The 14,929-nt window shown below is 32.8% G+C and overlaps 1 protein-coding gene across 1 annotated transcript; it reads right to left on the reverse strand.

Annotated features, from left to right (window-relative positions):
• Positions 1-383: 383 nt before the first annotated feature.
• On the reverse strand, positions 384-14,044 carry LOC129795949 (SET domain-containing protein SmydA-8). The gene is made up of 4 exons (XM_055837525.1): positions 13,709-14,044; positions 2,275-2,955; positions 1,359-1,726; positions 384-1,284 (listed from the first exon to the last, which is right to left on the reverse strand). The coding sequence occupies exons 1-4, from the start codon at positions 13,739-13,741 to the stop codon at positions 729-731; spliced, it is 1,638 nt and encodes a 545-aa protein (XP_055693500.1). The 5' UTR covers positions 13,742-14,044; the 3' UTR covers positions 384-728.
• Positions 14,045-14,929: the final 885 nt, after the last annotated feature.

A 14,929-nucleotide genomic window follows, 5' to 3' on the forward strand; every position in this document is an offset into this window, starting at 1 on the left:
GACAATGAACAACGGGAGGCATCTAGTGGTGAGAATTTGTTTTTTGAGAAATAAGAGAATTCAGCGCCATCTACTATTAGAGTTGGTAAAATCGTATTTATACTTACACAATTAACCGTTAAAAGTCCATTTCATTGCTTTTTTATTATTTTTTTTATTTAATTTCCATTAATTCATCGATTTTAGCCTTAAGACGCCCTCTTACGGTTAGATATTTAATCATTGCAGGTTCCTCTGCATTATTCTTTGCCATGAAAAGGTTAGCATAATGGGATATCAAAGAGTTAGAAAGAGAAGAGAAGAGACGCCTTGACCGATTTAACCCAATTCCCGCCATTTATAAATTTTCAGAATAAGTGTGCATACTGTCCTTTTGTATATCCTTTTGTAGCATTTTTAAAGAGTCTTTTATTTCAGAACTTTACAAAAATTCAATTGTCTTATTATTCAATAAAAATATATATATACAGCAAACATATAGGTTTTACATGTATATTAATAAACTCCTTAAGAATTAAGGATATAAACTTTTATTCAGGGATATTTTTGAAACTTTTTATCAGTGATTATTTGTAATATTTTCCCAAAAGGAAAATACTTTTCGTCGGTTGTATCTCGCTATTACAGCCGACGGTTTTTTTCCTTTATTTTTAAATCAATATTCTTAATTTTAATTAAAAACTAATAAAAATGTGCATGAAAATTAGCAAATAAAAACGTGAGAAGAATCATTTATTAATTTTCATTAGAGATTTTTTGAGTCTCTGGAGGGCAAACTTTGCTGCCCACGCCATTGTCTGCTCTTGTGATCCTTCGGGTTCAATTACGAGAATAGCCTCGCTGTCTTTGAGTAGATGATAGACCTCCATTAGTCTCTTCCTTAATTCTTCAGCATTAATTTCCTTATTCTCATACTGGCGCGTAGCTTGAATCATAAGTGGAGCATGAAGTTCGTACATTATAACGCCACGCAGGCGTGACATTCCCGGTTCTAGGTGATCTACCACACGAAGTACATCGCGGCAGTAGGTCTCCTTTGTCCTGAGTTCCTTAGCGGAGAGATCACGAATGAGGTATCCTTCAAATTTGCCATATAACTGACACAGGGAGTACTTAGCTGAGATACTAAGGTAGTGATTGGGATGCAGAACATTTCGATATTTTTCCAAGAACTCCTCTAGATTCTCAATGCTGTTAACATCGGTGGCTTCAAGTTCGTCAAATATCCTATCCACAAGGATGCTCATTGATTTTGCACTGACTACGTAGCTGCAGTCCCGACATCTTGAAATTAAAAACAGAATAAATTGTTTTAATTAAAGATTCAAAATGGCTGAAAAAAATTATCTTGGACTCACTTCCAATCGGCTGTTTGATTGAGCGGTTCCGTGGCTATGATGATCCCTTTTGTACATTTAGGACACGCCAGTGCACTGGAGTAGGTTCCAAATTCCGTAGGATCTGTGCAACGTTGGCAGCAACACCAGAAGAACTTTCCTTCCTGCAGATGTTCGCGTCTCTTTAGCGTACCCTGTAGTGTGTAGGCGTACGTTAGCGTTATTGTTTCTCCCTTGGCTATAGGGGTTGTAGCTCTAATGTGTAGCTCATGCGTAACCGGATGATCTGTGTGCGTTGTATTTGGGCGGCAATCGTGTGCCAGAAGAAAAGCCGATGGATAGAGCGCCCTAGCGCGTGATTCATTGTGCCCCACTTCGAAGCAATTAACCTGATGAAAGGAAAATTGTGGGTAAAGATTTAGTTAGATGCTTAAAAGTTGCTACTGTCTATTTTTGTTTAATTTGTTAACGTATTTTTGGATTCTCAAAGATTTCTAATCTGAAACAAGAATGAAACACAAAAGGACGCTATGTCAAACATCAAGACATTGGATTTGTCCTTAAAGGTTTTAAATTTTAAATTTCTTTCAAGATCTCTTTACAATTTCTCGGTAAAGTTTTCTTCTTTTTTTTTAGGGATTCTCAGAAAATTCTTAATTTTCAGAAGATAAATGTACAAAATGAAATATGGTAAGAAACAAATGTGAAACATAAAAGAACTCTGTCAATTTTCAAAGTCTTTGAACGAAGCAATTGACCTATACCTACAGATCAATTAGGATGTTTAAAAATCCTTCAGGATCTCTTCTTTTTCAGAAATTTTTCTATAATTTGTTCTCCATTGTAACTCATTAAATAAATTCTCCATTAATTTATAAATTAGTACAAGAAGAAACAAGAATGAAACACATAAAGGACGCCTCGTTTTTCTATTTACCTCAATAATTCCGCATACGGTGTGAATTTCCTCCTCGGTGAATTGCTTCATACCCCAGGAATTTCTTATTCGATCCACAATCACTTCTTGATTTCTATTCCAAAGAATCGGCAGTTTCCTCCTGACTGCATTGTGGCTCTCCATATCCATGAGAATAGCCCATCGTTTGGGATCTGAATCTCTCAACAGGAGGCATCTCAGCGGGAGGATACATTCGTAGATTTGTTTCATCTCATTTTGCCCGTGAAACTTCTCGAGTGTATCAGCGAGTCTTTTCTCCCGAAGAAGGGAACACTCTGTGCTACCATGGCCGAATTTCTCTCGATACCCGGGGCACTTGGTTGAGCACATTGGCCATCCGCAACCCAGGCATTTTGGTGAACGCATGGGTAGTGGAATGTAGCATCCAAGACACACCATTCCACCATCAACTGATGGACCAATTGTGAGTGTTCTGTCCTGGATTATTATGTCACCTGGTTTGAGATCACGAGCAGCCACCAAGTAGCGTCCCATCACCGGCGAGAAGCCAATGCTATAGGGGAGATTTGCATTGTTATTCCTCTTGTCGGAGTCACAGGAACTCTCCCAGGAACCAATTGACGAGACTTCTGTTCCTGAATCTCCCGAAGTGCTGGCATTATTGTTATTTTTGTCATGATGATGGTGCTTATGGTGTTTCTGCAAGGGAGAATAAAAGGATGATAAAGTAATAAATTTGTTATTTCAAAATTTCCCACGAAATTTTTGAACGAAAAAACCCGGCGCCTCCACTGAGAATGAGCCGATTTTGCTATGTATGTATATAATATTAAAATTGATTTTTCTGAGAACTTCATAAGCGTCATAAGAAGAAGAATATAAGAATTTATAAATTTTATTCAACGGAAGCGAACTATCGTTCATAAGATAAATTGATTAATTTTCTCTTGAAATTTTTTGTAGAAAATTGAGAGATGAAAATTTTGTTAAGATCCAACTGATGAAAAGTCGGTGTGTGATGCTATTTTTGATCTCCCTCAATTGATTATATGCATTATCATTTTCATTGCTCCTCAATTGCGGGATAAAAGGTGTTTAATGTGATCTTTCACATCAACCCACGCGTGCGATTGAATATTTTATACAAAATTGATTCACATCACAAGAGATCTCATTCAAGTTCAATGTGAGAGGATCAGTTTTTTTTTCTTTTCGGAGGATGCGGAGTGTGGCCAAGAATACGTTGAGTACATAGAACATTTTCCACACGTGCTAATTGTAAAAATAGAACAAAAAGAAGCAACACACGCTTGGAGGACGCGCGAGAGAGAGAGAAGTGGAGAAAATTGATTTAGTGACAAAATAGTTCGGGACTCCCAACTTGTTGAAAATGATGGCTCAATAAAAGGAGGAGAAGAGTATATTTTCGCGCCAAAAAAACACAAACACGCGATCGTTTATGACCTACATTTCATTTTGCACAAAATACAAAATCCCACGTCTAAATTGGATGGGTAATGATTGTCAGCTTTTTGAGGACATATGCAAAATATAATGTTGATAAAATGCGCCTTGTGGTGTACAAAATAGAGACATTTATTGAGGTGCAAGGATGATTAATGTTTACAGCTTTACTAAAGAGAGATCTTCATGTTTACTGACTAAACTACTCTTTACTCAATTTAATTTTCTTTTGTGTTTTAAATGTTGCAATGGAACAATTTCCGCATTTTCCTCAAGAATTCGAATTTCCCAAAATTCAATGAAAAATTCAGGAAAATGCTCCATGATGCAATTTTGAATACAAACCAAATAATGATCAACAAACAAATTAACCAACTAATTATTGGTGATTTTCTCTCTGGCGGCTTTTGCGGCATTCTCATATACATATTAATGTTTATTTTGCCAACTTAAAACACTAAAAATTCCACCAAAGAGCCAAAAAGAGGCGCTTTTTGGCAAATTATATTGTAAATAAGCTGCACTAGTAACTAATAATAGAAATTATTATTAATAGAAATTATTGTGTGTACCACCGAGGTCATGTATTTTATGGTAGAAATTCTCTCACACGATTTGTCGTGATTTCCGGAAAATTTTTTTGCACACTCTACAATAAGAAGAAAATATATTTCTATTTATTATGCATAGAGGTATGCAGAAATTCCATTAATTTGTTAACGTTGTAAAATTAATTTGATTAAAACAACTTTGAAGATTTGTTTATGATCACGATGTATCCAATTTAGCCAATTTAGGCCTCCTAAATTCTACAGAAGCTGAGATATTGCTAGGTTCTTATGAGTTTATTTAATAACTACTAATAGATTTTTCTTTCAATTAAAAATCTTAAAAATTTTTGAGAAAAACTCAAAAAAAATCAAATAATTTGAAAAAGAAATTCCAAACGTTACCATAGCGTCACGCACAGAATGTGTGCGTGTAGTATTAATGACGAAAGCATACGCATTCACAGCACCTGTTAGCATGCGGACTGTTGATCAAATCCCACAGCTGATGCTTTTTCTGAAAATCTCTATGGTTGAATTTTCTCTCTAAATAATCGCCCCAACGCACGCGCCACTGATTCATCTTCCCGAAGAGCACACAATTTTAGTTTTCTTTTGCAATGATGAAAGCACACAAAGACTCGCTTGTTCTTGGCCCTTAACCGCATGAAGGTTAATGTCATTCTATGAGTTTTTTTGCGAAACACCTTCCCAACGCATTTGTGAGAGAACTCAATTTTATTGGCTTCTTTACTCTAATTTTTTTTTCATCATCCCATGCTTAGAATTTGCAAAACATCCGAGATCTTTCAATACTTTTGTCAATATGCCAATCAATCAATTAACTTCCTCATTTTCTTCACATTGTACACCGTACCCCATTAAACGTATTTGGAGGAAAAACTTTTGGATATCTTTCAACAAATTTATATCGTAGATTAAACATTTAATTAAACACGCTTGAAAGATGATAGAGATGTTCTTTCTGAGATTTAATTAATTACGAAGTTTAACGGATAATTTGAAAATATTGTCGATTTTAATGAGGAATTCCACATTTAATAGAATATGAGAGGGTTTGAATAATTTTTAGTAATTTATAAAATGCAAATTTCTCGAAAATCCATTAATAGCACCCTTAGAAGAAATTAATTAGTATAGTATTGAGGAAATAAAATGCATCGAAATTAATCAATCGTTGAAACTTTTGGCAAAATGAATCAAGTAAAAGAACTGAAGTTATCCGGAAAACGGAAACTATCTAGATTAGAAAAGAATAGACTAATATTTTAGTCTTAATAGATATTTTTTAAAATGGAATCTGCAATTTTTGTTGACTACTTTTTAAGGGTGAACATTCAGTGGCACAATTGCTCAGTAACTCAGTTGTTTTTTTTAAGCAATTTCTAGATCAAAAAGCCAATAGAATTATTTTTATAAGTGTATTGTAAAATGTCAAACGTTAGAAAAGGAATGTCAAATTCTGAAAAGAAATGTCAAACGCTGGAAAAGAATGTTGAAAAATTTAAAATTTAAAACTTTTCGAGTTTAGAAAATTTATAGCCAAAGTATTACAATAAGAAATGTCAAATTATTGATAAGAAAGGTCAAAAGTTCGAAGATTAATATTGAACGTAAGACAAGAAACGTAAAATGTTGGATAAGAAACGTCAAATGTCAGAAAATAAACGTTAAACGTAATAAAAGAAAGTTAAATATTAGAAATGTCAAATATAGAAAAAGAAACATTCTAACGTTTTCCACGTTAGAAAAAACACATCAAAAGTTAGAATGGCATAAACAAATGTCAAAAAGTGCTAATTCGAAAGCATTAATCGTTATTAACACTCGGAGGACTTTACTGGTAATTGGTACCAATTGAAACCTTAAAATCGTCACAGAATAAAATCTATTGGACTTATCTCGATGAATTTAGCATCTATGTGTAGGGAATTTTAATTACTTTATGATAGCAGAAAGAAAATCTCGAGAAAAGTCTTTTCTTTGGAAGATAATTTAGGTCAAAGTCAGAATCCAACGTGGAGGATCAAATTGGTAATAACTACCAGTCAAAATGCCATACATTTTTGCCGTGGTTTTGAGGTTATGTTTCCCCATATTTCCCAAATAAAGTACTCTTGTTCACTTTTCCGCGGTGAAAATCATTAATATAGACAAATTTTATTGCCGGAAGTGACTAAAAAGTTACTTGAAGAATCAAAGTTTGTGATGATTTAAGCGCAATAATAAATTATGTAAAATTGTAGCTAAAAAAGTCGTTTGAATTGGCAATTTTGCATCGATTCGACGCAATTTTTTTTCAGTGACGATTTTCTAAATTAAATATTTAGTAATTCGGTGTAGGAATGCTTGAAGGAGATTGAGAATTAGTGAAACTTTCGATCCTTGTTCAATAAACTGATTAATAATTAATTATTGAGCATATTTTATCAACTGGTACTTATTACCAATTTGATCCTCCGCGTTGTGCCAAATGTTGGGTCCTCCAAGTGTTAATCTCAACTTCAAAAAATCTTGACGCTTAGTCATTTTCTTTTATTCAATTATAAGGAACATTTAATTCAAGAAATTTCTGGCTACGCCACCACCAAGTCTCGCAAATAATCTTTTTCTCCATTGGAATGCAAAATATTTATTATCACCTATTGATAGCTTTTCATTTTGAATTTACAACTGCCAATCACTCTTCGTGAGAATAAAAATTCAAACACACCAGCTCAGCTTTTTTCCTCCTTGGTCTCTCGTGCCGCATTTTTTCGTGCGTGCTTTATTATCGTCAAAATAAATAGTGAGTGTCGACTTTCTGGCTAATTTTTGCACACCCTGCCTTTTTTCTTGATGAGCAACATCTGGAATAGACTAAAATAGCGCGGGGCGATAGAATAATCTCCATATTGATACCACGTGTGCATTTTTCATTATTTTCCCAATTTTCCCAGCATGAAAGATGGGCTTTTTCCTTTTTCAATTATGTAGCAATTTTGAATTAAATTAGCAAATGCATTTGGGGCATCGATTGCGATCTGTTGGCATATCTCTTGGTGGAGAAGCTCAAAAAAATATTTATTTATATTTTTAGTCATCCAGCTATGTAGATTGCATCGAAATTATTCGAATTTTAATTTGATTTTTTGTGCAAATTTTAAAGAGACTGAAAACTTAATTTAATATTAACGTTGACTCTTAACGAAATGATTATTAATTATTAAATCAGTTTGAATACAATTGACCCAAAAATTATGACATACACTTTAATCAATGACTGTTCTATATAAATTTATTTTTATTGCCAAAACATCTCAATTATCTCTGATAATTAAAATTTATGATCGAGCTTCGGGATGAATTAATGATGCCCCCCCACAGCCCTTGATTAATAATTTGCTCCTCCGAGTTGCAAAAATAAATGCAAAAATAGCTCAAAAGACGATCAAAGATCTTGAGTGCAGATTTCTTGAGAAATATGCATGCAATGCTGAAGAAGTTTCGTGCAATTAGTCGATTAATTTGTGTGCTTTTGCATTTAATATTTGTTATGGGAATTCTTCAAAATTCATCGAGACATACTTCCACTCAACACACATAATATTGAGAATATTTTATGTGAGATTTTATACAAAAATAATGCAAAGGAATAAAATAATGCTTCTAATATGAAAAACTTGAAGTACAATATATAATGCCAAGATGTGTCGTGTGCGGTCTTCTAATTTTTGGCACAAAACCACTAATTACGCGATGCATTATATATCTTTCATATGTTATGTATGTATATAATTTCAAGATGCAATTTTGCACACAATATTAATTTGAAGAAAATTGTATTTGATCATTATGTAAATTGTGGGATAATTTTAAACATTATCACTACAATGTCACTTTACTCTTCATGCAACGATGCCGTTTTCAAGGTTCATGAGGAATTGTATGTATAGCATAAAGGGCTACATGGTTATTTAGAAAATTTATCCCACCAATTAATTACATTTGTCACGCAAATTTACGAAAATGCGATAAATGTTTGAGAGACAAATATTTCATGTTGGGATTTAGATGATTTGATTGATGAATGATGATGCTTTGCATGCAAGGTGCGCATTTTGTATAAAATAAACTAAATTTGTAATATTGTTATTGTGGCTCCGATGTCCTTTGTAGGAACCTGGTTAGGCCCCCTTGCGGAAAAATAAAGGGGGGCTTTTCAAGACACTACGACATGAGAGCCTCTTAACGACTAATAGTGTATCGAACTCTTGATCTAACTGATCAAAGTGAACTCTAAATTGCACGTTAATGAAGCATTAAACGTATGAAAAAATCAAAGATTTTATTAAATGTTTCCACAATGCTAGTAAGTAAGTAATAAATTAGTTTCAATTTGTTGCAAACATTTTACCAATTAATTGCAAAAAAGGAGCATTGAAAAGGAGAAAAAATATTCCTTATCTAAACAATCTCTTTGGCCATTAAAAGGTTAAAGATCAGTTTTATCTTTTAATCTCAATAAGAATTTTTAACCTTCTAATTCTCCAATTTGTAATTAACGTACTCAAATGCAAATTCACGCATTGAAATAAAAAAATCTATTTTTGTAATTAATTGTGTAAATAGTTTCTTAAATAAACTTTTAGAAAATAGAAACAACATTTGGAAAAACTCTCAATCAAATGACGAAAATCCCCATGAATTTATTCCTCTGTGGTTATATTTCAATTCTCTTTTTTTTTTAGACAAAAACCACGAAATTGCTTTTTTTATTTAATGTTTGTCGGAAATATAAAATTGTTAATTGTTCAACTATGTGTGCGCCTTGAAGAGAGTTGAAGACAGGATTAAAAGAAGTAAAAGAAGAAATCGCCATGCGTCGAGAAATATCTGTGGTTTGTGTTAATGTCTTTCTGTTTGGACGATAACCAAAGTGGAATAATAAACATGTTTAAAAAAAATACATTGAGAGAATAATATGCTTCAAGAAAATTCTTTTTGCTTTATCACCCTGAAAAAATTGTCAAACGGAGTCTTTTGCGCGGGTGGGAAAGCGAAATTAATTGGATTTTCCATTGATTTTGTATTCAATTGATTTTTTCTTGAGAATAGTGATTGAGATATAAACATTTCTCATCAATAGCAATCAATCCTATAAGAAACGTATGTCCCAAGGCTTGAGGTCAACAAATTTTGCAAGCTAGAAAATCAATTTGTAGGTCTTTGATACACGATTGTAAACTTTCAGGATTTTTTTTATACAATCACAATAAAGAGAAAAAAATCAGCTCATCGAAACTATTAATAGAAAGACGATATAGCGACCGTGGGTGAATATTAAAAAAAAATGAGAATTAGTACATCTTTTAGCTGTTTTTTTTTGTATTCTTCGAACTATGCCTTGCACTTGGGCTTCTTTATGCCGTGTGTGCGTCTGTTGACTTCCACGTATAATGTTTTTTTTTTTTTTTTTTTTGAAAGCAAAGTCTGTAAAGCTTTTCTTACGAACTAAGGAAAATGGGGTTATTCGCAAGATGGTCCGTTGTACGACGTTATTATTTATCTTCCTCCTTATCGCTGGGGAATCATTTATAAACAATCACATGCGGATCTTTGACGTCTTTTCACGAAGTTTTCAACTTTTATTTATTCCCCAATTTGATGGGGTAAATTTTTTTCTGCACATATATATATTTTTATGTTATGTATGAAATAAACGTTTTTCCACCTTAACGTCCATCAGGATGTGTATATTCTTAAAGAGAAAAATTAGTCATTGTCCCGCGAACGTTGCTATTTATGTCACCTTTATTTTAACTAAAAATGACTAATTTTCTCGTCGTGAGGAAATGGAGGAAATTGACAGAAAAAAGATGTTGCTAAATTTGGGGGCGTTAGAACAGGCTGAAAGAATGCGCTTTTGGGATGCTTATATTTTCTTTTTATATACGAAAATAATATTTTGATGGCTTTTCGGAATGTTTGATGATTTAAAAAATTTTTATGAGCCCCAAAAGAGGCAAATCAATCATAAAGAAGAAGCCTAAAATGATTTTCTGGCTAGATTCACAGAATAATCTAGTTCAAAAATTATTCATTTTCCGCTGAGAAAATTGCCCATTACTCCTTAATGATTTAATAGTTATAAAAAAATGAAATCTAAGGGGAGAGCGGGGTTAAAAAAGTCACTTAAGGGTTTAGAAAAAGCTCAAAATATCATATTTCCCAAACAGATAAAGCAAAATGTATAGCTCAATTCTTTAGGATATTTCTTGCCCTACAACTCTTTCTCAGATCATTTTGTTCTATCTAGCTAGGAAATATGATATTTTAAGCTTTTTCCAAACCCTTAAGTGACTTTATTAGCCCCGCCCTCCCCTACATATTTTTTGCATAAAATAATGAAACATGACAGAAAAATCCTAAAATTGAATATTTTAAAGCTTCTTCTAATATTTGGTGAATCTGTTCTCAAGTTAATTTGACTTGAGGGTGGTTTTGAGCCCAAACCCCACTCCTGGCTACGCCACTGATTTTCCTAAAAGTAATTCATTTAATTCGGGAGAATTTAGACCTTAGTCAGAAGTCAGTAGAACCGTCTGAAGAATTTTTTTAAAAACTTTTTTCCCCAAAGATTTCCACACTGAATGCTCATTTAATAACCCCCTCGATGTCGCTTTTCATTGCCTTCACCAGCAACTTAAATTACCATTAAATTATCTACATAGAATCGACACATGAATTTTATGTAGGGGAACGTGGCCCAATTCGGACCGCCGCCCAATTGCGACCGCCCCTTTTTCTCGTAAATGACGAAATATTATAAAATTAGTTTCACTACATTATGAAGATATTATAGTAAGGTAATGTTAGCGCCTAAAATTAATTAATTTGGTACACAACAGGACGAATTAAAAATCAAAATTCATTTTCAGCACTTGGCCGACATTTTCTGATTTTAGAAACTAAGTTGATATAAGTTTTTTTCCCACTATTATGTCTCATATTATGCCGCGTTTCTGTAGCTTAGAGGGTCTAGTTTATTACTTGATTTACAATTTTTTGAAAGATTTTAGGTATTTTAAATAATTAAGTGAAAATGTTATACATGCAGAATGGTCTAATTGCGACCCCCAAAATGTTCCAATTCGGACCGTCTATTTCCACCATTCACCACGGTAAAGCTGTCGCGCGTGCGTGTAGTAGTGTAGAAGTGTCTTTCTCACACAGACCGCGCTGTGTTTTGATTTCGGGAAAATCAATATTTTTTCACGTTTATTGAAAGTTTTTTCGCAGTGAAAATGTTCCTACAGCCAAAGGGGAGTGCAGTTAGTGTAATTTACGCATTCCTCAGAAGAATTTTCGTGGATTTTCTGGGAATTACGTCAGTGAGTGCGCAATTGTCGGTGTGTGTGAAAGTGTGTGTAGTCACCTCGAGGGCGAAATGTCAAAACAAATGTGGGGAAAATTGAAAATAAATTCTTGATTTTCCACCTTTTCCGGGTAATTCATGGTGTTTTTCCTATTTATAGTAGTGATAAAAGTGATCTACTAGTGAAAAACCCACAAATTACGGCAAAAACAGGGGGTCGCAATTGGAACACTCGGGGGGTCGCAATTAGAACACCGTGGTGAAAAAGTGCAATTTTAGCAACTTTTTTTAATTACATTATTTCTCAGAACAGGTAAGAGTTAGAATGTTTGCATCTATGGAACAAAGTTAGCCTATTAAATGACCTTTCCAATGGTACCACACTTGGGAAGATTTAATTCCTTTTTATAGGACTTTTTCCAATCCTTCTGAAACAGAATTTAGGGGGTCGCAATTGGGCCACGTTCCCCTATATATACTTTTGACGCACAAAGAATTTATAAAATAATTACCTCATGAGCCTGTAAAAGATTCTTTGCAATTTTTTTTCGTGCGCTATTTTCCTGCGATTTGATTATTTATTTTAGGATGAATGCAAAATTTCCTGGTGCTATTTGAATGTTGGTAAAACGTATAAATTTTATTTTAATTTCACCCCTATTTTCCATAAATCCAATAAATTTTAGTGAATTTCCAAACACGCACCTGTGTGCTAATTTGGTAAGATTGATGCAAGAAAAATAATCAAAATGTTGTTCAAATTAATTTTTGGTGCGCATCCACCCAATATATCTTAGCTCGATGTTGTGTTAGACAAGAACTAATTATTTCCTGTTCTTTCATAGATTATTATATTCTCTTGATATTAACCATATACATTGCTTTTGATGAGCTAATAGTGGTCAGTGGAGTAGTTCTGTTTCTTCTATGACCGATAAATTGGTGGCAAGAATCTCTTGTTTTCAGTATTTAATTTAGGTTAAATTCATCGTTTTATGCTTGATAATTTCACAAATGAGAGTATAAAAATATTATTTTTTGAAAAGAATTTTTAAAAGTTAATTTAGGAATAGCTGCAACGAAAATTAATTCTTTTTCTAGAATTTTTTTTTAAAGAATTTGTGAAAGAAATCTTAAATTTTCTGGACATATGTGGGTTACCCCTATTCCTTAATCTTATGTAAATTTCAAGACATATCTTCAGGGTATAACATGAACAATATTAATCGGATTATATGCTCGAGGAAAACACGGACAATTTTATACGCGTCCACACTACATTATTTTCAGTTTGAGAATGAAAAATTGTTCTGGCGTCTCTTCGAGGAAATCTTGTGGTTTTGTTGTTTTTTTTTTGCCGGGCAGAGAAAAGAAAAGTTTTTCAGTAGCATGAGAAGGTCATAGAGGCACGTTTATTTAATTTTACAATTCTGTCTCCTCTCGGACACAATAAAATTTGAGACAATTTTTTATATAATTCTCTTGTATCCCATTATTCTTTTGCCAGAGAGCATAAAAGAAGAGAATATTGAATTAATTTTTCTATTTTCTCGTAGCAAATTTTATATGTTTTTTTCTTAATTAACAAAGTGAAATTAAAATCGTGGATTCTTGGCGAGTTTGTTTTATTTATTAAGGCAAAAAAAGTGATGATAATGAAAATTCCTCAAAGAGATAGGATGAAGTGAAGCAGCTGAGAACAATAAAGTTGAAGCTTAAAAGAAAAAATTTCCCCACAGGATTTTGTTGTTGTATTTAATACTCCTAGCATGGTTATACTTGATAAATCGCGAGGGTGCAGAAAAAAATTATAAATAGACATTATAGAGTAAGGTAATATTGTAAAAGTTAAACAAAAATGTGCGAATCGCTTGATCTTCACTGACCAGAGAGAAACACGTGGATTCGTCAGGCAATTATCAATTTTTTTCACAGTTTATTGTAACACATTGAAACTCATCTGCAGGTGCGTGTACAAGAAATTCTCAGGATGATCGCATCACGTTTAATTTTATAAGAAAAGTGAAAAAAACGAAAAGGAAAAGAATATTCCCCATCTAACCTTCTTTTTATGTCCTTGATGATTTTGAGGCATTTTTCCCTTCAATTTGGTGTGCAAGACAAGATGGCACAAAAGGAGAAATTAAAAAAGTGAATTCAATCCACAAAAAATGTCCAAAAATTTATCATTTAAAGACACACAATCACTCTCACTTTACTCAATTAAAATCCATTTATTTGAATTTTTAATTAACACAAAATTAAAACAAAATTGAAGAACAATTTCAATCTTCAACCGCACAAGAAAATCACAAGAAGAAAAAATTGCAAAATTCCTAATTCTTTGGAGACGTGTCTTCCTTAGTTGACGACTGGGAAACAACTGAAACAACGCTGTGAAGCTCAATGAAAAATTCACGCGAGAAAACTCTTTTCCTCGCGCGGTGGAAAATGATTCAGTGTGAAAAGCTACACCGTAAATTTCATCAATTTCACACAACTTTTCATCACAACCACTCACATTCGCATCTTTATGGGGGGAATGCAAAATTCGCTATATGCGGAGTAATTATTGTGCTGAAAGACACCGCACATGAATTTCTTATTTTATGAAAAATGTTTCAAAATAATTTTGCAAATTAATAATTTTTTTTAAATAAATTTAATTATCTGGCAAAAAATATTAGAAGTGATTTAAAACGTTCATGATCATCGGTTATATTACGTTTTCTTTTCGTTGGTGTAAAAAATAATCAATGGTGTAGAAAAAGTTTACCCGGCCGAACCATGTTTTCAATTTTATTATAATTTTTAGACATTAGGTCGTATTCTGCTCACAAGAAATCCTTGAAATCGTTAAAATTTCAAAACAAATATAATATTCCACAATTTATTTGCTCAAGAACTTTATTAGACCCAATTTAAAGACGCTTGAAATTTTTTTTAATCTTTGTAGTAAAATATTTAAAATCTTTATAGAAAAAAATTAAATTCTTTCTCATGTAAAATATTCAGTATCAAGAACTTAGAGCTCAAATGTTCTAAAGCTGTTAGTTTTTTTTAATCTTTTCTTCTTTTTCTTATTGTTAGTATCTCGCGGAATTTTCTTCTTTTTTATTTAAAATTTTTCATTTTGGACGATATTTCGATATTCATACAGCTCATACTCACGACGAAACATAATTTCGTGCATTTTACGGTGTAAGGACTTTAATACTTTCAGGTATTGCGTCAGTAGTTAAAAATCATTAAGTATACGGTTCCAGTCGGGTAAACATTTTCT

This window comes from Lutzomyia longipalpis, chromosome 4, assembly GCF_024334085.1.
Source record: "Lutzomyia longipalpis isolate SR_M1_2022 chromosome 4, ASM2433408v1".
NCBI lineage: Eukaryota > Metazoa > Arthropoda > Insecta > Diptera > Psychodidae > Lutzomyia > Lutzomyia longipalpis.